This window comes from Emydura macquarii, unplaced genomic scaffold, assembly GCF_026122565.2.
Source record: "Emydura macquarii macquarii isolate MOO-44397 ecotype Brisbane River unplaced genomic scaffold, CSIRO-AGI_Emac_v2 contig_1451, whole genome shotgun sequence".
Lineage (NCBI taxonomy): Eukaryota > Metazoa > Chordata > Testudines > Chelidae > Emydura > Emydura macquarii.
Genome location: NW_027131588.1, coordinates 605796 through 630686, shown reverse-complemented (window position 1 = coordinate 630686; position 24891 = coordinate 605796). Strand labels below are relative to the sequence as shown.

Below are 24891 nucleotides of genomic sequence, written 5' to 3'. Positions count from 1 at the left end.
TATAACTGTTCCTCTCCATTTTCAACAGATATAGTAAAATGGCTTTGCCAAACCTAGAGAGAGAGAGCCGAGTCTATTTAATTGTCTCCCTTTATATTTGTAACTAATTGTAGGACCACAATTCAAGGCACAATAAAGACTGTTGGTAACCTTTTTGATGTTTCGGAACATCTATGGTCTCTTTCATGAAGCTCTACAGATGTCTTTTACCAGAACCACTTTTCAACTGGATGTCTATAAAACAATGGAATTCCAATGCAAAAATAAAAAAAATCATATAAGCTACAATTTACAAGCAGGAATGATGTTCAAAGAATCTAGAAATGGCATTTTATAGCTATCCTTGCCTTTCTACAATAAGATGGTACAAAATATAAAGTATGCTGCTAAAGCCAATTGCTGTGAAATCCAACAAAGGAGATCTGGCTACAGAAAGTGTCTTCATCCCACACACAGCATTTTAAATGACTTCATACTGTTCTGAGCTTCTTACCAGACAGTTCTAACATATTTAGGAGAAGTTAAGTGAAAACGGGGAAAAAGTAAAGAGCTTGTGAAGTCAGCAAGCATGCTGAAAGCTTTTCAATGGAATTATTCTGCAGCTTTAGAAGATTTCCCACATAGTCAAAATGCCCTTTCATCTTCAGTACTTTTGTAACAGTTAAAATATATATGTATACAGGTTTATATAGACAGTCAGCTATAATTAGAGAAACACATTAAAAACATGCTCACCTTCATCGCTTATTGCTTGCTGCTTAACCAGTGTCATAGGAGATCTGGCCGGGGGTTTACTTAGTGGATGACGCCAACTCTTACATGTTTTCTTTCTTTCAATTTCTGCCAACTGAAAGAGAGAAACCACCTTTAGTTTAGTTGGAAACTGAACAAAACTAATGCTGATGACCAAGAACATTCTTCTGCTAATGGTATAAGGTAGCCACTTTGTTAGATAAATTCTCACATAAGACACAAAGAACTTCTCATCTCTGGTTCAAAAATTTGTCTCTGACATTAGTTATTTTGTTAGCTAGAGAAGATGGGACAATCTCTCACTTTACTTTGGAAAAAGGTGTGGAAAACAACATATTAGGATAACAGCATATTTTTAAAAAAAACATTTGCACTGTTTTTCTTCACAACTTTTTACCAATTCAGTTTAAGAACTAAAAATTAAAATGCATTATTTAAGTTTGTCATTAAAAGAAACACAAAACAACCATTAATATACGATTACAATAAATAAATGTTAAATTTACTGAATAAAGATTAATACTGGCTGAAAATGTAATGTACATTAGAATATTCTGTATATTTCAAAGCATTTTATTACACCAAATCATAAGGTATTAAATGGAAATGTGTGTGCCATTTCATTTATCTGCACAACCGTGCTGTTCTCCCTGTGGTGGCTTCATGCAGTTGTCAGTAATTAGAATCATATGGGTACTTTAAAAAAAAAAAAAGGGGGGGGGGGAAATCAGGTCACAACAGCCTCATTTATCAAGGATCAGTACCAGAGATCATTTCTTGATTTTACCAGTCTAGATAAGGAGGATAGATAAAGGAGAAGCAAAAGATGACTGACAAAACAATGCACATCTGCATGAGCAACAAGACAGCAAATTAAGGCTGTCAGCAACTCTTTCATGGGAAAAAAGCAGGAAAATGGTAGCAATTTGACTTCAAAGTCAGTTAAACAGATAAGGGGTCCTTAGACTCCCACCACCACCCATAAAAGAATGTGAACAGTCAATCCACATAATTAATTCATGAAGTCACTGAAGGTCTCCATCAAATCCTTCCTGAAGATTTGCTTCTGTTGCAATGACTACAAGAAATCACCCATCTATGATGGCCAGGCTGAGCAGCACACAGAAATAGCTGATTTTTCCCTGTTCTTAAGTTTTTATTTTATTTTATTTTTTAAAATAATTTTTAAACTATGTGCAGCCACGAGGAACCATCAAGCTGTGCAACAGCTAATTTCTATCACTGTCTGATCCTGTCTTTTACTTTTGTCCTCCTCCTTCCTTTTCTCCTTTTATCACACTTACTTGCTTCTTGTTTCATATTAGGCTGTAAGCTTTTGGGGACAGAAAGCATCTCAGCCTATGTGTTTCTTCAATGCCAAGGCACAAGGGGTCCAGATTTTGACTGAGCCCTGTGTGCAGTACCGCAATACACATAACTAATAATAATATCCACAGGGAAGCAAGAGAGCCTCAGTCTGTTTCAAACCAAAATCTACTTTCTCTATTCATTTGGGCTCTAACATAGTACTTTTCCACCTGTTTGAGTCCACAACCCAATATTTGCCCTGAAGATCATCCCCAATCCCGATGTATCACATTCAATTCTTTGCAGCCAATAAGGATTAGGAGGTTTGAGTTTTGGGAAGAAACAATGGCAGGGTTTATGGGATAGGGCCTTGAGATGGTGAGGTATGCTAGAGAAGGGATGCAGATGCTGTGTTAGCAAGTTGGTTTTAGCTACTGGCTGAGGGTGCTTCCCTTTTCTTCTCCCAACTCCCCTCCTGAAAAGCACTCAGCTCAAAGGAAGTCCTATGTCAAGAGGAACTAAAATCAATTCCATAGCCTCTAGAAGTGCCACATCCAACCACAGCACTGAGTGCCATGTGGGAGGTTTGGGAAGAGCTTCCCTGTGATTGGATGTCAGGTTTTGAGGGTCAAGAGTAGGGGCAGGACACCAACAGGATGAAGAAGAGGGAGGGACTTGCTCCTTTCTTGCTTTTACCTGGCTCCAAGTAACATTTTGCACATTTTTTTTCCTCTTCAACCTGTTGGATGTGACCCAGCAGGTGCCCCCTAATGGCCCATCTGAGGATTGCACCTCTTGGGGTGAAAAGAACTTCTCTAAAATATCAAACACTACAATACAGAGCTACATACTGTTTACTACAATAAGTGGAAAGAGAAGGATGTTGTGGCTAATACACAGGATGGGTTTATGACATCAAAAGATGTAACTTGCTGAGGAGAAAAGTAAGGCAGACTGGCCTATCCAAAAGCATCTCTGTAATATAATTCTGTACAACCATAAGACAGAGCATGCAGGAGAACTGGAGAATATTTGAAAAGCCACTTCGGAACATCTGAGAGGTACCCAAACAGATAAATTAAATATAACCTGTAACACAGCATGATCACAACACTGAAGAGATGTGTATAGTGCTTTATATTATTACAAGGGGAGAAGTGGTGTCAGGACTCTTAAATCTCACATCTCTGTAAAAAATTATTATTGTAATCTTCATGTCTGTAAAAGGGCAAATGCTGTTTTCCTTCTGCTTCTAAAATATATTTCCCTTACTTTGAGTATGTCTGGCAATGCAACAGTAGGTCGTTTTTTATCTCTGCTAGTATCAGAGGCAGGTCCAGCCTGTCAAACATCAACTATTGCTACATACTCCTCTTTTCATTATGGCCCACAATTGTTCTTCTTCCCCAAGATAATCCTGACTGCCTTTTATCTCAACATGAGAAAACAGAAATCATGCATTTTTGTTGTGGGTAGTAATGGAAAGATTTTATTAAATGTACTAATAACAATAAAAACAGACATTATTTTTAGAGGGATTTGATGAACATGAGAACTTCTCCTCAAAGGCACCTTAGATGCATCTCTGAAGTCCAAAAGGGGTAAGACGCCTAAGCCCCTGAAATCAGGCTGCGTTCAATACCCACCCCGTTTCAGCCATGCCTTGAGGGATCACTTTACTCTTCGTATGACTCCAATGTTATGTCCTTGCGTTCACCCATTTCTGTGCTAACACAAGCAGAAGAGTAAAGATTCACAAGCAAGGGGGCAGACAAAAGCCACAGCTTCAAGTCAGCAACAAGGTCCCAACCCCACTAAGCCAGCAGGAAAAAGCCACGCTAGCCAATGTAACTAAGAAAAACAAGAGCCTCGTCTTAACCATGCTCAACCATGCTGCCCCACAGGAGCTCTTCATCAGCTTCTGGAGCAGATGGCATGGTTGTACCAGGTGCTTTACTTGAGGAAGCTAGTAGACCATGAGGACCAGTTCCAAAGATAAGTCAATATATGCCGCCACAGCTCTGCCTCATACCCTTGAGAAGCTATTCCTTCATGAATCCAACCTATTGTGCTGAAAATTTAACTGGATGCTCTCACCTCTCATTAGACAGTGCAATTCATAACGTTTGATTCTCCATTTGTTCTGGGGTCCTCAACTCAATTTCCTCCTTCTTCCTAAATCAACATTCCACCCACCATCCATGTGTATGAGTCACTTCCTGTGGAAGTCCAGACTATCTACAGATCACAAATATCCAAATTATTTTTGTATCATCCTCCTCCATCCAAGTCTTCAACCCTCCTTTACATACATGCAAACAAACAAGCAAACCAATTTGTTCATTCTTAGTGATTCTGATGAACTAATGCACACTCTAAAGGGTCAAGATGTTACTCATCTGAGAACTAAATTATCTTTATCTGAGCCTAGAGTTTCAAAGGTTTGATGAAAACCTTCACTTGTTTTGCATTATCTGACCCTTCTCTTCCCTCCACATATGCCTCTTTTTTGATAACAGGTGTAAAGATAAAAAGAGTGGTTTTCATAAAACGAAATCTAATGATGATGACGGTAAATGTTCCCATTCCTCTCTCATCTCTTGGCTGGAAGAACATGAGCTTCCTGAGGCAGGGCCTGAAGAAGCAGCTCATGATAGACTCTTCTCACCCATCAATTTTATTATTCTAAATTATGGAGAGTTCTGAATACACTGGACATTGTTCCACAATTGGACAAACCTGAGGAAAATCCTGCTCACTCAACTAGTGAAATGATAAATATAGTATGGACAAAAGGAAGACTATGTACTCCTCTGAGTATCTCAGAGACAACTAATTCAGAATGGGAGCTTCCTAATCAGTCCAGAGGTTTTAATTACTCTTTTCCAAAACATAATCCAAATATGTTAAATTTTCAGAAGTGGATGTAGTAGTTGTCCAACTTTTTAAGGAAACACTGATTCCATCAGAGGAAGTTTTCATAGCTACTGACAGAAGTACTGAGTACTTTCTCAGGAAAAACACTGGGGCTTCCTGTGCAATGCTGACAGTTTCTGCCCCACCTATGTACTCCTCAAGGGCCACATCCTGTATGAACAAATAACCTAACTGATTAACCACCGGCCAAAGACAAAAAAACTCTTCCCAACTCTACAAGAACTGCTTGTTCCCCCTGCATCATTCTTTGTTGCAGATGCATCCTTAAGAGCCCTGAGATCTTCCAATAGATCCATGGCTTTAAACACCATTACATATAGATGTATTAATTTAAGGGCATGGGGAAGAAATTTACAAGCAAAAATGATGGCTACCTTAATATTTTCAAAGGGAAACTCTTTGGGGAATGGTGATAAAGTATTGGAGGAAACTTCTGACAAAGATAAGAAATCTCTCCCTTCTATGAAACAGCACAGGAAGCAATTTTGTTGCGATAGCAGAAACAGGCAGCCCTCTGGCTGGTCATCCTGCTATCAAAGAAGAGATTCTGACTTCTATAGACATAGACAATAATAGAGGTAGAAGATGGAGAGTAGATGGTAAGAGACATTCCAGGAGATCCATATCTGAATTTACTTCCATGCCTTCTTCCACCTCTAAGAATAATGGCCGGACTCTTTGGTCCACATACACAAGGCCCAGGACAAAATAGGAGGGAGACTCCAAAACTTTGCACATTACCTTAAACAGTTTAGGTTATAGAATTAATTCTGAATGGTACTCAATTGAACTGAACTCCTCCCAGATTCATTGAGCCTCCAATATCCAAAAATGAACTGATGTGCCAGATTACACAAGAAGCCATCCTTCATTGTCTACAAATAGGGAAACAGCCTGTTCTACATTTCAAATGCTAAAAGGAAATGTACTCAATATTCTCCAATTTTCCCAAGAGGACAGGAGTCACAGAGCAACACTGGATTTGAAGGCCCCCAAGTAGTTCAGAAGGAAATTTAGATTCAACACAGAAATGATAACATTAATACAAAGTCATTTGCTCTCTACAGGGAACCTACAATACCCTGATATCCTTTACCAAGTGTGCATGATTCTCCAACTTTCTAGCACTATTAATGTGTCCATTATAGTTTCTATAACAACATCCATAATCGGTTCATCTCTGAGGACTAATACCAAGACCTCTGAATCTGAATGCATACCCCATTATTGCCTGAGCTAAAGGACCCAGTCCATTAGTTCAGAGGCAATAGCAAATTAATGATCACATCTTATGTGGTTTATCCACTAGAGAGGGATAAAGACATACTTGGTGAGTGTGTTACACATTCCCCCTGGCTGGGGAAGCTCATGACAAGCTTCAGAGGTCACAATACTTCAAATCCCTGTATGGGCCACCAGCTCCAATGACTTGCCTGGTCAGTTCATTTGTGGGGAATGAATTCAGGATGTCTAGTTCTAAAAACGTAAGCCTCTCCTGAATCTGAGCTAACAGACCTGCTCCTTTAGTTCAAGATTCAGCCATTTCCAGCTGTCCATATTAACACCATGGACAAACGAATATCTTTACCTTTTCACCCCAATTTTACACATTTTCTACACACTGCTGATATCGTTCAACCTCCTCTGGTACACGGATTTCTTGCCTGGACTTTAAATTAGTATTTAGTATACTAATCTCTCTCCTCATATAATTGGAAGGGACCTCAGGAGCTCATCTAGTCCAACCCCCTGCTCAAAGCAGGATTAACCTCCGCTAAATCATCCCAGCGAGGGTTCTGTCAAGCCGCAGCTTAAAAACCTCCAAAGATGGAGATTCCACCACCTCCCTAGGTAACTCATTCCAGTGCTTCACCACCCTCCTATTGAAAAACTTTTTCCTAACAGCCAACCTAGACCTCCCCCACTGCAACTTGAGACCGTTGCTCCTTGTTCTGTCATCTGCCACCACTGAGAACAGCCTAGTTCCATCCTCCCTGGAACCCCCTTTCAGGTAGTTAAAGGCTGCTATCAAATCTCCCCTCATTCTTCTCTTCTGCAGACTAAACAAGCCTAGTTCCCTCAGTCTCTCCTCATAAGTCTTGTGCTCCAGCCCCCTAATCATTTTTGTTGCCCTCCGCTGGACTTTCTCCAACTTCTCCTCATCCTTTTTGTAGTGGGGGGCCCAAAACTGGACACAATACTCCAAATGAAGCCTCACCAATGCCGAGTAGAGGGGAATAATCACTTCCCACGATCTGCTGGCAATGCTCCTACTAATGCAGCCCAATATGCTATTAGCCTTCTTGGCAACCCGGGCACACTGCTGACTCATATCCAGCTTCTTATTCACTGTAACCCCCAGGTCCTTTTCTGCAGAACTGCTGCCTAGCTCATCAGTACCCATTCTGTAGCTGTGCATGGGACTCTGCACTTGTCCTTGTTGAACCTCATCAGATTTCTTTTGGCCCTATCCTCCAGTTTGTTTAGGTCCTTCTGTATCCTATCTCTACTTTCCAGGGTATCTACCACTCCCCCTAGCTTAGTGTCTTCTGCAAATTTGCTGAGGGTGCAATCTACTCCATTCTTCAGATCATTAATGAATATGTTGAACAAAACCGGCCCCAGGACCGACCCCTGGGGCACTCTGCTTGTGACCAGCTGCCAGCTAAACATGGAGCCATTGATCACTACTCGTTGAGCCCTATGCTTTACCCAGTTCTCTATCCATTTTATAGTCCATTCATCCAACCCATACTTCTTTAACTTGCTGATAAGAATACTGTGAGAGACTATATCAAAAGCTTTGCTAAAGTCAAGGTATATCACGTCCACTGCTTTCCCCACATCCACAGAGCCCGTCACCTCTTCATAAAAAGCAATCAGGTTGGTCAGGCATGACTTTGCCTTGGTGAATCCATGTTGACCGTTCCTAATCACCTTCCTCTCTTCCAAGTGTACCTCAACTTTCTCCACATCCTCTGTCACTAGGCTGCCTCCCCCATTCTGTAAGGGGTCCACACTTTCCCTAATCTACCTCTTGTTGGTAACATACCTGTAGAAACCCTTCTTGTTCCCCTTCACGTCCCTTGCTAGTTGCAACTCTAATTGTGCTTTGGCCTTCCTGATTTCATTCCTGCATGTTTGAGCAGTATTTTTATAATCCTCCCTAGTCATCTGACCAAGCTTCCACTTCTTGTAAGCTTCTTTTTTGTGTTTAAGTTCATCAAAGACTTATTTGTTAAGCCAAGCGGGATGCCTGCCATATTTGCTATTCTTTCTGCACATCGGGATGGTTTGTTCCTGTGCCCTCAATAAGGTTTCTTTAAAATACAGCCAGCTCTCTTGGATTCCTTTCCCCCTCATATTTATTCCTCCATTTATTCCTAAGTAAAACACTAATTTCCACAGAGCTCAGGAAACTGCACTACTTTTCTTCTCTTAAATCCATTTCACCTGAAGAAAAAAAACAGCATACCTTATTAGATGTATGTAGGGACATTCAGATTTACATATAAGGTATTAACACTTCAGGAAGTCAAGTTCCGTTTTCATCTGCTATTGTCCAAGGTGAGAAGGCACCAAAGACTTCAACTGTCATATAGATCAAAGCATATATTGCCAAAGTACATAAAGACACGTTTTCACCAGACAATGTCATGCCTTATTTCATTAGGTCACTGGCAGTCTCTGGAGTGGTAAGAGCACAAGGCTTTATGAAGAGATCTGCAAGGTTGCGACCTGGTCTTTAGAACATACTTTTGCCAGACACTATATGAACTATCTTTAGTCATCTGCAACACTTAACATTTGGCAGAAGGGTGTTACAATCTGTAGTTGCTCCCTAAGCACCCTCTATAGTGCTTGTAAATAAAGTGCATAGCTACACAAAGTCTAAGGTCAGAAGGGACCACCAGATCATGCAGTCTATGTCCTTACAGATCACAGGCCACCAGCACCAACCAGCATCCATACACTAAACCCAACAATTGAAAATAGATTAAGGTATTACAGCTCTCAGGAGATAAACTATTATGTACCACGGGCAGACAAGTTCAAATCACTTGTCTGACCAGGAGGTTATTTATTGCTGTTCATATCCCCATGTCAGATTGCTGGATATTCAGGATAGGAGGCAGTAAATGGTCAGGTATACCACGATCAAGTTCTTCTTTCTTCTGCTTATTGACAAGTTTGGCAATCTCCTCACACATTTTAGGCACTGGCTTATGGTATATGACTGGCATTTTCCCTCAGTTCTTTTAAGATGTGAAAGTTTTTCTCACACTTCAACATCTTATAGTAGTGGCTACGTATGCTCTCATGGGATGCTTTTTCTCCATTTTTAGTTTATTTCAAGGGCTCTAAGTTTTCTAATATTGCTACAGCAGCACTCTGGCGGTTAGTGAAAAGGAGAAGGGCTTAGCTATAGTTTCTGACAATTCAGACTTGCCTACCTACCGTAAGATTAGCAGACATTCAAAATAGGAAAAGAAAAAGAATTATCAAGTAATCTACAATGAATTCTGTTCCAATTCAGGAAATCATCCTTTTCAGGAGAACCCATAAGCACATGCTTCATTTAAGCATGTGTTCAAGTCTCATTGAAGTCAATGGGACTACACACACAGAAAGCTCAGCATGTGTTTAAGCACTTTACTAAACCAGGCCTTGGTTAGTAGCCTGCTATTCAACAAGGTCTGTGCCCTTACACTTGATTAGGAATGCATTAAATCAACCATGCAATATGTTTCATATACAATGGGTATTTTCAAAGCATTTTTTTCATTTTTTTCTTACAGCAGGTATTTCTCCAGGTTCCAAGCCACTTTCACTACTTTCACTGCTTTCTAGGTCGCTGACATCATCCTCTGTGGATACACTATTTGTTTCCCCTTTTTCCAGGCTTTCCACTTCAAAGGAAGCATATTCAGGTGATTTTTGGCACGATTCAATCTGCATAGACTGATTCTGAGGTTTTAAACATGCTTCTTCTTTTATACAACTGACAGATGTGGATATGGGGAGAGTAGAATCCTCAGGACTAAAGGAAGCAATACTGGAATCTTCCTTGTCCACATCTTCCGTTTTTATTTTCTGCATTACAGCAGTAGGGCTAAAAAGTGAGTTTGAACAGATGTTCCCTAGGGATCAAAACATGGGTTTGTTAATAAACATATATATACACACCATTATTATATACCATTTTCACAGCAGTCTAAATTGAATATCAGTTTCATAACACTGCTTCTCATTTAGAAATCCTGTCTAGCATTCCATCAATGAAAGGCAAGACTAAAAAATAGAATGATATGTTTTATCAAAAAAAATTTAATAGCTTATTGAGTTTGGAGTATAAAACTTTTTTTTACATCTTGTCTTTCTTTATATTGGCATTTTCAATTTGAACAACTAGACAAAGTATTTTTGTGTCACTTGAAATTATCCATATGCACACAGCATTATTATTTTGACAGTCTACAAGCAATTTAACTAGTTGGTGAAATAACCATTGTAAATGGTCGGCATATTGAACTTTATACTCTGAATTTACACCTATTATGCCTTTGTGAAAATCTGTCTGTAAACAAGAAATAATGACTTAAAATAAGGGAATATATTTACAAGAAATATCAAGAATTGTCTGCAAATAGCAAGTCTGACATAAAAATTAAAAAATTACAGTGAGTAATTTTGTACTTCAGTGCAGCTGAAGATTAATTTCATGTGCACTATACAACGAATATTAAAATCATATATCTGGTTGCATTCCCATGGAGGGAAGTCACAAAGTGGTTGTGTAGGTCATTGTAAATGGGTGCAGATACAAAACCTCTCTGCTACTCCACATCACAATGTATTTTACATGTCATATACAGGATGCTAAATAAAATATCTTAGGAAAGTTTTAGAATTAAAAAACCAACCCAGAATTACTTTTTGCATCACTCTGTCTATAAATCCAGGTGCCTTTGTTAACATGCGTGTGGCTTTCCATTGCCCTCCATCTTCTGTACTCATTTACAGTAGTGCAAAGCAGGTGTATAATGCTACAATTCTGATTTGGTAGTGTTTTACACCCACTCTGCACTGATGTAAGTGACTACACAAGATGTGAGACAATGAAGAAGCAGCTCCCTATGATTCACTGTGTAAGGCTTAGAGGAAGAGAAAAGTCAAAATTAATGTGCTGATTTTCATTTACACAAAGGCCACTTTACACCTTAATGTCAGTGTAAAGGAGCCTAAAAGTTCCCTTCACATAACTAAGACACTTGAGAGTAGAGTAGCCTTAATGTAAATGAGATCCAGACCCACTAATTATAAAATACCTAAAAATGACTTAAAATAGTCTATCTAAAAATATCATCATTATAAAATCCGATATCATAGATACTTCTAGGGTTAGAAACAAGTGTTGGTTTCCAGTAAGAAGCTAGGAATCTCTTCTTTCCAAGTGGCATAAAGCTCCTGTTTCTAACCTTGCAAGGTTGCAGGATTTTGGGTTTGAAATAATGACTTGTTTTGTATAAAAAACCCTCAGTCTTGCTCACCTGGGATACTAAGCATGGGTAATTTGGGGAAGAAGAATTCTGTATTTAGGGGATGAAGAAGGAAATATTTTGCTGTCAAGTTCATTCTTTTTCCTTCTCTTGCTCTGTCTTTCCTTCCTGTTTTAATGATGGTTATTCAAAGCTGCTTTTCAAACATTTTGTTTCTGTGCAGGTCAAGGACTGCAGAATTTACCAATATGTAATCTCATCTGATGTCAATACAAAACTTCCAGATATGAAGAATATTCTCTTTAATTAATTCTTGGAAGGCATAAACCAGAGGATGCAGGCACCAATTACCAGCATCATATAGGCAACAATGTAGCCCAGCTGTCACATGCACAAGGCTCCCACTACAAAGGTCCAATCTTCCATCTTTTAATTATGAAAAGAAGAATGGACTGAGCTCCACTTTACAAAGGATGTACCCCACTAAATGCTCATACTGTGGCACTTTAACTATAACTTGTATTTTCCCCGCAGTGAAGAACACTCACAACTTCCATTTAAGTCAGTGGGAGTTGTGAGTTATCAGTACGTCTGAAAATCAGGCAAAAGGCTGGACATAATAAAGCCACAACTCAGCAAAGTATTTATGCACATGCTTACTTCTAAGCACGTGAGTAGTCCTGCTAAAGTCATGTTTGGACAATTCACCTTGTCATCTGGTGCTTAGAACTGTACAATGCCTACAGTCACTAGTCAGTACATTCGAACAATGATGTATTTCCAGTAAAGGTAATAACCTTCATACCCGAAAATACAGTTTTGGTGCCAAACTGAAAACAATGAGACTAGTCAAGTGCTAAAAATGAGGCCTGTGCTCAAGTACTTTGCTTAATTGGGACCTAAACTCCCTTCTGGAAAGGAGTGTGAGACTATGCCTTGCCTGCACTGAAATTCAGTTAATACAGAGAACAGAAAATGAATCCTAGAAAACGTATCAGCACCAAAGCAGGCCAAGTAAAAAATTCTGGGCTGGCAAAGCCATATGTAATGTGTGCACAGGGAGCATGCACTCCAGCAGACCTTCTAGTGTAGCTTATATAACAGAACTTTTATACTGTGAAAACAAAGCCTTTTCATAACATTATATGTAATTCGTTTTCTGCTTGTTAATGTAAGCAGTACATTTCATGTGTATATATTATATACATTCTCTCTCAATGGATAAGGTACTTCATATCATCTTCCAGACAAGATTTTCATTCACTACAATATGCCAATCTATGGAAAGAGTTCATTTAACAAAAGTCTGTGCTTTTTTGGAGGGGGAGGTCCTTCTTTTAAAAATAAATTAGTAAAAATCATTTTACCTGTTTTGCTCTCAGCTCAATATTTTAAATTGGTTGTGTTCTTGCTCTGATCACATACAAATATCACATGATGCTCCTGCTTTCATTGCTTCCCTGCACAAAACTCTATGAATAGGCATTTTTAATTATGCCCATGGAGCAACACATTTGCCTTATCATTAACAAACTTATGGTATCATAATATTAATAGCCTAAAATTTATAAGTGAAACATAATCAGTCCTTTTCTCACCTGAGACCTCAGTATTATCCAATAAATGTTGATCCGGCTGCATTCTACTAACGTTTTTCTCTTCCCCAGAAGGCACTTTTGTGTTTACCAGTTTCACTTTTTCTGCTGGCTTTTCATTGACCTTGAAGCCATCTGTAGCTGATTCAGTGGCTATGATTTCTGCACCAACTATCATAGCTGACTCTCTCTCGTCCTCTGGAGTTTTAAGCTTTTTAGATCGAGATCTGGTGTGCTGGAAACTGTTATAAGAGATATTGCTGTCATAGGAGAATGTCTGTCTTGGATAAGATAAAATGTCTACCAACATAAATGTCCCTTTCACCTGCTTAAGGTAGTAAAAAACTGACAATTTTCCAACTTTTTGTGCCAAGATAGTGTTTAATTTGTTAAGTGATAGATTAACAATTAATTGGATTTAACCTTCTAATGTTTTATCACAATTCCTTAGAACAAGGTATTAAACTATAAACCCAAAACCACCTAAGGTAAGTCTTTCTTAACCAAGGTCTAAAACTAATTTTTGATGAACCATTCTTCAGAACCTGAAAAAGACTAAATTTAACAACATAATAATAGAGGAAAAATGTGCTCACCTGCACTAATATTAGATAATACTGTCCCAGTCCCAGAGTGCACTAGACATTTTGCCTGATCACTCATGCACAGTCATGTATCTTTTACAAAGATCAGTATTTTTAGCAATTGTATATGCATCTTTAACACCAGCTACAAGAATCTGAATTAGGGAAAAGTTTGGATTCTTGAAGAAAATGTTATTTTTACTACATTTAAGTATATGTTTAATAACACAGTTCAGCTGTTAAGATAAAATACAGTCTCCAGCACAGCTTATGCATATTCAGTACCATCAACAGAAGGACAAACCTGGACAAAGTCTTTCAAAGACTGAATGGGTTATAATCTATATGCCCAATATACAGGGAGTGAGAGTCCCAAGTCCCAAATTCAAGTCTCTAGTATAGCAGGGCAGTACTATACATGCTACTTCATCACAAGACAAGTGTTGCCAATTTCCAGCCTGATAACACTTTTATGAGAAGTGTCCTGTGTAGTAGAGACATCACTAGTTTATATCAAAGGGTTCTATATTTTGGACTGCAGATGTAGACATTGAGGTAGGAATATTCTGATAACCTTTTTCACCAACCTTTTAAGGAGCCATATTTTACCTCCACCAATATTCCCTGAATTCCCTTCTCTACAAGGTGGTACTTCTAGAAATTGTGTTGCAATGCTGGAAATGCTGATTGGTTAGCATTGTGATACAACTCCTGGAACCATTATATGCAATTATTGGTTCTTGAGGTCCTCGCATGGTAGAGCATCTTGTCTACACATGCATGAGTATTACCTCCATACAGGCAGTCATGTTCCTGTTGGTATTTCTACTCTTCCCCACCTTAGTGGGAAGTCATATTATTCCTGGAATCAAAACTACCATGTTTTTAATCAACACATTACAGCAGAGATGAGACTGAATAAACAATTTATCTTCATTTAGAGGATATGCATCCATGTATAGAATCATAGAATCATAGAATATTAGAGTTGGAAGGGACCTCAGGAGGTCATCTAGTCCAACCCCCTGCTCAAAGCAGGACTAACTTCAGCTATATCATCCCAGACAGGGCTTTGTCAAGTCTCAGCTTAAAAACCTCTAAAGATGGAGATTCCACCACCTCTCAAGATAGCCCATTCCAGTGCTTCACCACCCTCCTAGTGAAAAACTTTTTCCTAATGTCCAACCTAGACCTCCCCCACTGCAACTTGAGACCGTTGCTCCTTGTTCTGTCATCTGCCACCACCGAGAACAGCCTAGCCCCATCCTCCCTGGAACCCCCTTTCAGGTAGTTAAAGGCTGCTATCAAATCTCCCCTCATTCTTCTCTTTTGCAGACTAAACAAGCCCAGTTCCCTCAGCCTCTCCTCATAAGTCCTGTGCTCCAGCCCCCTCATCATTTTTGTTGCCCTCCACTAGACTCTCTCCAACTTGTCCACATCCTTTTTGTAGTGGGGGGCCCAAAACTGGACACAATATTCTAAACGCGGCCTCACCAATGCCGAATAGAGGGGAATAATCACTTCCCACGTCCTGCTGGCAATGCCCCCCCTAATGCAGCCCAATATGCTATTAGCCTTCTTGACAACCAGGGCACACTGCTGACTCATATCCAGCTTTTTATCCACCATTACCCCCAGGTCCTTTTCTGCAGAGCTGCTGCCTAGCTCGTCGGTCCCCAGTCTATAGCTGTGCACGGGATTCTTCCTTCCTAAGTGGAGGACTCTGCACTTTTCTTTGTTGAACCTCATTAGATTTCTTTTGGCCCAATCCTCTAGTTTGTTTAGGTCCTTCTGTATCCTATCCCTACCTTCCAGGGTATCTACCACTCCCCCCAGCTTAGTGTCATCCGCAAACTTGCTGAGGGTGCAATCTACCCCATCCTCCAGATCATTAATAAAGGTGTTGAACAAAACCGCCCCAGACCGACCCCTGGGGAACTCCGCTTTTGACCGGTTGCCAGCTAGACATGGAGCCATTGATCACTGCTCGTTGAGCCCTATGCTCTAGTCAGTTCTCTATCCATTTTATAGTCCATTCATCCAACCCATACTTCTTTAACTTGCTGATATGTCTGCACCAATGCCAATGTAGTAATCAAATAGCACAGGAGTGTGTCCACCAGTTTAGCTAAGTGAATATATTTAGCACATGTACTCATCTAATAAAACGTTTAATATAATTATTATAATATCTCTACTTTTAACTGAAATTGGTTACCCAGATCAATAAGGGTTATGCTGAAAAGTAAAGTATTGCTGTCCCAAATGCAAATCTGCAATAGTATATTACTGTATATACTATAAAAATGCAGGATGGCATCTGAGAAACTAAACAGAATATAATACAATTCTATATTTGTGTGTGTGCACAAACATTATACTCCCACACACACTCATACCCCACCTCAAGTTGGTAAATGCAGGTGAGGGTTGTTATTCCTTTTTGTTTTGGTTTTAGTAATGTGCTGAACTATTTCACAAAAATTAATAAGGTGTCCTCATATGAATAAAAAAAGAGATCTAACAAGTTGGGAAGCAAAAGCTCTAAGTTTTACATGAGAGAATTCAGTATTAGAAAGCCCTTCTTAGACACCTAAGGGAGCTAAAGAATGCCCTTTGCCAATCTTCCTTTGTAACTTCCAAAGCAACACATTGTTCTTCAGCACTTTCATGTAATCTATGAAATAACAGGCAATAAAAGAAAGTAAAAAAAAAAAAAAAGTTATGGCTGATAAATTCTTATGATCGCTAAAGATTTCAAAACCATTTTTGAAACGGAGACCCATCCCCTGTAATAAGTTCCTCTCTTGCTCTGTTTGGAAACTTCACTTCCCCTCTCTTCCATAACTTGCAGCTGGCCCTGCAACCAGGAGCTTCATCTGTTGTCAAAGCATCCAGAAGCTGGTGTTGTGAAATAGTGTCCATCAACTTTCATAATGTTGCTGATATGCCATTGCTTGGGAAGGGAGATCCCTGAGGTCATTCTGAATGGTTTCTTGCATAGCAGCATAATAAGCTGCTGCTTCACTCTTTGGGCCTACTTTCACATTTGTTTCATTATCTTCTTTAATTACAAAAATGGTATAATTATAGTGGTAAAGGAATAGCAATACATTTAAAACACAAATCTCATGCTAACATACAGGCAAAATCCTCAGCTGTACTATTGTTGTGCCCAACACAACTGATGGTGATGAGGGGGAGGAGAAAGGTATTTTCATGCTCCTGATGCTGATCAGGGGCAGGCTGGGCCCCTGGCACAACTTATAGCAGCCTCAGGGATATACTCAGGTGCAACAGCATTCAAGAGGCCTTTCAGACAGCCAGGGATTACAAAAGAGCAAAAGTGACCCGATTACACTCTCCTTCCCTTAATGATAACCGCTACGCAAAAAGGGTGGTTTGGAGCAGTCAAAATTGGCTCTAAGCCACCCAGTTGTTTCTCTTGCACTTAGGATAGGTCTACACTGTAATTGGGGGAGCGTAGGCATACCTGCACTAGCTTTAATGTAGTTAGCAGGCTAAATAAAACAGCAAAGATGTGATCGCACAAAAACCAGCACAAGCTAGCAACTTGATGTACCCAGAGTTCTAGGTGGCCTTGTACAGCCAGTGCCAAAGCTCTTGCCACTGCATCTTCACTGTTGTTTTTAGCCATGCTAGCTAGATTAAAGCTAATGCAGGCACACTTACCTGAGCTTCAATCACACATTTGATTGTAGACATATCCTGAAAGAAATCCCCATATGGCTACTTATGTCAGGTGTAGGAGGCAGAGGAAAGGAGATCAAAGATCCAATCAAAATCATTCTGAGAGAATCAGTGCTTAATTTGTGCAGGGCTTGCCAAAACTGAGCCCTGGCACCTCTAGGTTTGGCCATTCATATCTCCAGCACCTCTAGACTTGTTGCATTCATTATGAATGTAAAAAAAAAATGCTCAAGCCCCGGCACCTTATTATTTGAGCCCTGATACATCTTTCATTACAAATAAAGCACTGAAAAGAATGCCTGTACAGAAAAATTATTAGCAAGGGAGCAGGGAAACTTGTAATATTTTGGGTTTTTTGGTGTAGGGTTGTTTTTCCCCTCTATTTGTTTTAGTTCATTATTATTTTGTGTGAATTTAGCACTCATGGACTTGACAAACTATCAATACTGACCAGAGTCAAGTGTAGGGCAGGACAAGGACTGTGCAAGCTCTATAACAAAACTCCAACAGTGCATCTGATTTTTGACATTTAGCATCTTTGCCTAGACCCCAAGCCTGCTGGTCTTCATTTGAATACAATATGACTCCATCAAAAAATAACACATACTTTGGCAGCATTGGAAGTCTTTGTTGCTTTCACAATGTTGATCAACAGGGACAAAATTTCCTAGATATGCATGTTTTTTGTTTATTTTGAGCTAAATAGGTTCCTCTGAAGTTCAACAGGAGCTGTGCAGCTTTGAAAGTTTTAGGAATAATAATCTTCCAAACTCAGCAAAGAAATTAAAAATGTGCTTAGGTGCTTTGATGAATAAGAATGTAGTAAAGCATGTGCAAAGTAATTGGTTGAATTGGGGCCCAATTTAATTTCAGTTATCAAACTAAACTTTGAATTACTAGGTTTTTGTATGATTGCTTGTTGATTTTTAAAAGGACTTTCATAGAAGACTATAGGCGGGAAAACAAGCTAGATAAGGTAACAACATATTCGCACACTCTTGAATATCCCACAAACCAAACTATATTAAAGGTTTGAAAATCTTCTCTCACACTCAGACACACACGTACTCCAAGCAGATTTTTCATGCATGTATCCACCAACCCTTTGAGTAGTGACCAGGGAAGGTCAGGGGCAAGTCTTCACACAGTTGACATTAAGTGGCATCTTTGTTGGAAGTTTCAGAAAATAGACTAAGGGGTAAGTAAACATGGAAAATGAACCTCAACCCTAGAGGTGAACCCCTTAGTTCAGGGCTGAGACAAATTGGTGGACCAATATGGGGAAATCCGTATGGAAAGTAATTCCTCTCCACATGAATACTGAAGCCCGGCCCACACGAGCTAGGTAGCAGTTATGCAGAAAAGGACCTGGGGGTTACAGTGAATAAGAAGCTGGATATGAGTCAGCAGTGTGCCTTGGTTGCCAAGAAGGCTAATAGCATATTGAGCTGCATTAGTAGGAGCATTGCCAGCAGATCACAGAAAGTGGTTATTCCCCTTTATTTGGCATTGGTGAGGCCGCATTTGGAGTACTGTGTCCAATTTTGGGCCCCCCACTACAAAAAGGATGTGGAGAAGTTGGAGAGAGTCCAGCGGAGGGCAACAAAAATGATTGGGGGCTGGAGCACAAGACTTATGAGGAGAGGCTGAGGGAACTAGGCGTGTTTAGTCTACAGAAGAGAAGAATGAGGGGGGATTTGATAGCAGCCTTTAACTACCTGAAAGGGGGTTCTAGGGAGGATGGAGCTAGGCTGTTCTCAGTGGTGGCAGATGACAGAACAAGGAGCAACGGTCTCAAGTTGCAGTGGGGGAGGTCTAGGTTGGCTATTAGGAAAAAGTTTTTCACTAGGAGGGTGGTGAAAGCACTGGAATGGGTTACCTAGGGAGGTGGTGGAATCTCCATCTTTAGAGGTTTTTAAGCAGCGGCTTGACAAAACCCTCGCTGGGATGATTTAGCGGAGGTTAATCCTGCTTTGAGCAGGGGGTTGGACTAGATGACCTCCTGAGGTCCCTTCCAACTTTATGATTCTATGAACTCTGACTCATTAAGGGACAGGGAGAAAGAAAGCAGCTGGCTCAGAGCCCTGACTGGATAGAGGCCCGGGCCAGTCAATCTCATAACTGGCTTCCTTCTGCCATCCCACCTGTCATTGGAGGAGAGGAATGCCACTCCAGAATCTGGGGCTAGAGAAGTGGCCCAGGAAGCAAGTTACCAATGAAGGAGCATCCTAGCACCAGCAAAGGAGCCTTGACTAGCATTGTGACTGTGGACATGGATACCTGGCAAGGCAGCAGAAGCTTGGATTCTTCAGTCAAGTTCGCACTGTGCTCAAGCACCAGCAACCACTATAAGGGGCTGAAGGGAACCTGCTTGGTAACTAAGATACTGAGGGCTGTTTAGACCCTGGATAGAGTAAGGTAGATTTACTTTGAACATTTAAGCCTTGGAAACAACACAACAAACTGGGGTGCTCCCACCACACATACAATGCCATTGCCTGTGTTTTACTCCTCCCATGGATAAGCAGAGGATGTTCATCTCCAGTGTTATCACATCAACTTTTAAGAGAGGTAAATTCATTTAAAAAGTAAAGAAGGAAATTCCCAGTTTAGTATTCACTTGACAATATGTAGTCACAATAGGGCATCATCCTTAAGGATTTAGTGCTTGTAAAATGATTTGAAGATTAAAAAGTGCTATAAAAGGCGTAAGTATTATCCTTAACTTGAGATCCAGTTGTGCCCTGCTTTGACGAGACACAAGCAAAGCTCATGTTATAATTTTTTTCAGCTATCACCCAAAGCAATAATGAATAGGAAAATCAACTGGAATCTTGTTAAGTGTAAACAACAGAGAAATACTGAATGTAAAGAAAATTTCCCCCAAAATACACTATCTATATCATGAGACTGGATCTAGCTGTAAAAGTATTTTAGAAAGTCAAAGTTTTGATAGCTTCAATGATAACCCCAAAAAATTAACTTTTCAGTTATGTCAGCGAAGTCTGCATTGACAACTGGGTTAGGGCTTTTATTATGTCAAATTCCAATTTGTTGTTAATCCATAGCAGACATAGCCAAATATTGGCAGTAGTATTGTGAGAGTCCACCAAATAGGTCTCTCTCTATAGAGCTCCTAGGCTACAAGCTAATGAAGGTTAAGTCGATTGCTAGAGGATGTACACAGCTGCTAGGATTCTGCACCTTTTAAAAACCCCTCTTTTCTAAGTAATGAATAGCATTTAGCACATTCCCTACAGACGTTTTTCTGTTCTCTTGGCTGGAGATATTGTTACACACAGTGGCAGCCACCAATATTTTGAAATTATGAGTGAACACACCTTCACCAAAGGAAAAGACTTAAATATTGCATTAGAAGCAATGCTCAGCTCTCCATATGCATAAACTTCAGTTATGCATTTTCCTTGCACATTGCAAAATGAGTGTATTTTTCATTTACTACAATCACTATGAATAATGACTTTCTTGGCCTCAAGCTTCTGGTTAAATTATAAGAAGAGATAAATTAGTGAGTAGAATAAATGAACAACTCAAATGGAATGTTAGAGAAAGAGGTCTTGAAAAAGATGGAAACATACAACATATTTAACTTTAATTAAATGGAGGTGAACAACTCTAATTACCATTTGGGAGGTTTCTTTGTTTTCCTTCTTCTCTGCAACCAGGCCTTTACCTCAGGTGTTGTTTCAGGAGTGGGCTTTGTGTGATCAATGGTGTATAAATCCTTTCCTTGTTTCCACAGCTGATATCTGTCTGGTTGAAACTTCCTCACAAAGATATCCATTGATATTGTTACCATGTCTTTCCTGCAGCTGCACTGCGGAGAAATCAGAAATATATATTGCAAGTGACTGTTAGGACCCCCCAGTCCTTTCAGTTCTTAGTTCGCTGAAAGAAGCAGAAGTCCAGAGTCCAGCAGCACGCAATACAACAGTTTTACTAGGATCTTTTCAATCATCCATTAGGACCTTCCAGTCCTTTACACCAATAAATCTTCCCCCTATTTCCTGTTTTACCTCAGTTTTATAACATATCTTAGCCAATCATTTCTTTAACAATATTACAAGATGATTCTTTAACCAATCCTAACATATTGTAACATAATTCTTTAACCAATCATACTCCACTACCTTAATTGATCACATTTAGCTATGCAACAGACAGAAACAGACAAAGAACCAGACAGAAATCATTAAATAGATAATAGAGAATTGGGTACCATAAAGACAAAACAATAAGGAGTGTAGATTTTACAACCACAACTATTGATAAGTAATTCTTTTGCCAGACAGAATGCTATCAAACCAAGTTTCCTTTAAACATTTTAGGATCTTTTCTTTATCTGGAGGTGTTAGACTGGATCACCGTCTTAACAACCTGGTATTGGATGTTATGTTGGAATGTGCATATGTGACTGCATACTTTCCAGCTTATGGCCCCCACTCCTGCATCTGAGCCAAAGTACAAGGCCTCAGACTGCCACAGTGAGAGAAGGCCTGTGGTTTTGATTCTTTGTTTTATACCCCTATAACCAGCTAAATGATAGGATATACTTACAAAACATGGGCTTTTACAGGCAGGCCTGAATATCTATATTCTATATACTAATGCTGACAAACTAAATGATATGCTGTATTTTGTAGTAGAGAAAGCCCAAATAAAGACCTTGAAAATGAAATCCTTTCCATCTCCCACCAAAGATTTTATTTTCCTTTTTCAGGAGAAATGGTCATACAGAAAATACTACCTGAGCAATTACAGCCATAACCTGGATTCCTCATGGTTCTATGGGGACAGTCCATTTAGCATATACATAGTACAGACATTACAGTGGTTTCATTGGTTGATGAACTCCTATTAGTAACAGACAAAAAGTAAGCATCTATGCTGTTTCTTTTTGATCCACCAGCTGCCTTTGCTATTAAACACGAGGTATTGTTGAGCCCAAAAGGCATTAACTGGATTGCCCTTCTCTTTCTGTGGGAGTTGTGAGTAATTGCTCATGAGCCCCAAAGGTTTTTAAAGGGGAGTATTACAGAGTTCTGTTCTATAACCACCCCTTTTCAACACATATGTCAGACCCTTAGGGAAGCCACAAAAAGACCATATGGCTTTTTTTCTTGCTGCAACAACTACCTGTTCTCCTGAAGTTTTTTACAACTTGGAAGGATTGAGTGAGAAGTGGAAGAATGCTTGTTTTGAGAAGAATAGAGAGCAGTTTTTAGATTCTTAGAGTATGTCTGCACAACAGAAGTTGTGCACTGGCTAGCCTTTCCGAGCCAGCTTGAATCCAGCTAGCATGAGCAATAATAGCAGTGAAGACAGCACAGCATAGGCTTCAGCCCAGGTAGTATAAGCCCAGCATGGATGCTGCTGTCACACTGGTTCGATTGGAGAGGGGGCATTTGTCATATTGGTTAACATTAATATGTCAAAATCATAACGATTCATGTAAGATATACCATGTCAGACACTGTTAGAAAGAATATATTGTGCTGAGTAAGATATTAATATTTATGTTCATGTATCATATGTAAAATGAAAGTTATGGATGTAGTTGATATTTCTGTGTGTCAACTTGGGCTGGCTGGGACACACCCCAGACAGAGAAGCGGCAAGACAATGGCGTCCTTGATGGCCCATCAAGACACTCACAGATGCAAGGGGCCCAGGAAGAAACTAAAAGGCATACCTGAAGAGTTATCAGGATTGGCCCATGTGACTCTGGACTCCATTTTAGCTCCTGTAAGTTTTCACATGCCGCATGGCCAGAGACAGAGGGTGTATAAGATAAAAACAGAGAAACCATTTTGCCTTTGTTCCTGTCCAGTTACTGACATATACCTGCCTCGGGATTAATTCACTTGCAACTGAACCAAAGGACTAAGGCCCATCCACATGTTGGATGTATACCAGAGGAACTGTACAAGCCTGCAAATCCACATTTCTTCTAGAAACCTGATGTATATGGATTTTCAAACATTTGTATGTATCTGATTTGCTTTGACCCATTAACATTTCTCTTATGGTTTATTTCTTTCTTTTTACAATAAATCTTTAGTTTTAGTTAATAAAGGATTGGCTGCCAGAATGGTATTTTAGGTAAGATCCAAACTTATATTGAACTGGTACTGTGGCTGACCCCTTGGGGTCAGAGAGAACCTTTTTAGAAAAAAGCATAGAGTTTAAACAACTGGTCTCTTTACTGGACCTAGTGTTGATTTGGGAGCCTGGAGCTGAAATGCAGTAAAGGGGGCTGTGTGCATTTGTATACTGGCTTCTTTGGGGATTCAGAAGTGCAGTTTGTGTCTGGTTGGGAAGTCTGGCTTTAGTGCCTCCCAGCAGTGCTGGGAGAATCTGCTCTCCTTTTACAGCCTGCTCTGACCTTGGCATTTTCAGGTGGCTGCCCTGGGCACAGACGGGTCACAGCTATATTCCCAACTAACTAGGCCACACTGAAGCTCATACTGTGCTGTCTTCACTGCTACTGTTACCTATGCTAGCTGGATTCAAATGAATTCAGGAAAACTAGCCCATGAGCAGCTTTTGCTGTGTAGACACACCCTTAAATTTTAAGGCAAGAAGGGAGTGTTATAGTCTTCTACTCTGACCTCCTGTATAACAAAGGCCATGATATTTTACCCCGTAATTCCTCTATCAAACCCAATAACTTTAGTTTCGTCATTAGTCCAAATTGTTTAATGTATTGCTTTTCTTGATAAAGTCTGTACCTGCCCACAGAGATCTGGGCTGGCATATTTTAAACAAATTGAAATACATAAATAGTAATGAATTTCCAAGTAAAGGGATATTTTCTCACTTGAAATAATGGAGATACTAAAATATGATCTTCAAAGCAAATTTACTGTACCTGAAGCTTAAAAAGATCTTTATATTAGGTGAATCAACAAGCCTGCAGCACATAAACCATTCATATTAAGAACAAGTTTATTAGCTAAAAAACTGATTCTTCGAAATTGAAAAACTGTGAAATGTCTTCATGTTATATCTAACAAAATGTCTCAATTGGTAAGTGAAACTAAGCCATATAGCCAATCTTATATATATATATATATATATAACCTTTCAGGTTAATGGAAGAATGCAAACAAATTAACAACCTATGGCCTGACCTTGTAGTCCTCTATAATTAGTTTTATCATCCCTTTTTAACTGAACAGAATGTCTAACCACAGATGAAATTAAATTTGCTTGTAACTGACTAAATAGGCACAGCATTGTGTACTGCAGGTATATTCTCTTCTGTTTTCTCCATCCACCAGCTATTTTTACCCCATCCTTCTTTTCTTTGAAAATAATAAATCTATAATGTAAAAAGGGATTAGAAATGTCATAAAATGTCCTGCTTTCCTTTCAGTACTTTAAAAACACACATCCTGTGTAACATAAAAAAGTTGAACAAGGAACTACTTCAGGCAGTAGTCAGAACTGCACTGAAATCAGACATTTAAACTCTAGCAG

The 24891-nt window shown here is 39.5% G+C and overlaps 1 protein-coding gene across 9 annotated transcripts in view; it reads right to left on the bottom strand.

The window, feature by feature from the left end:
* The window catches only part of KDM4C (lysine demethylase 4C), a 463532-nt gene that overhangs the window by 176862 nt on the left and 261779 nt on the right, over positions 1-24891 (bottom strand). For 4 of the 9 annotated variants that reach the window (XM_067553078.1, XM_067553081.1, XM_067553082.1 and 1 more), the window contains exons 9-12: positions 21033-21226; positions 13097-13335; positions 9796-10139; positions 736-847 (exon numbers count right to left, since the gene is read on the bottom strand). In XM_067553078.1, the coding sequence (XP_067409179.1) occupies positions 736-847; positions 9796-10139; positions 13097-13335; positions 21033-21226 (889 nt within the window). Of the gene's footprint in view, positions 1-90; positions 235-735; positions 848-9795; positions 10140-13096; positions 13336-21032; positions 21227-24891 lie in introns of those variants that run through there. The other 5 variants (XR_010920738.1, XR_010920740.1, XR_010920739.1 and 2 more) reach the window with 3 other exon arrangements.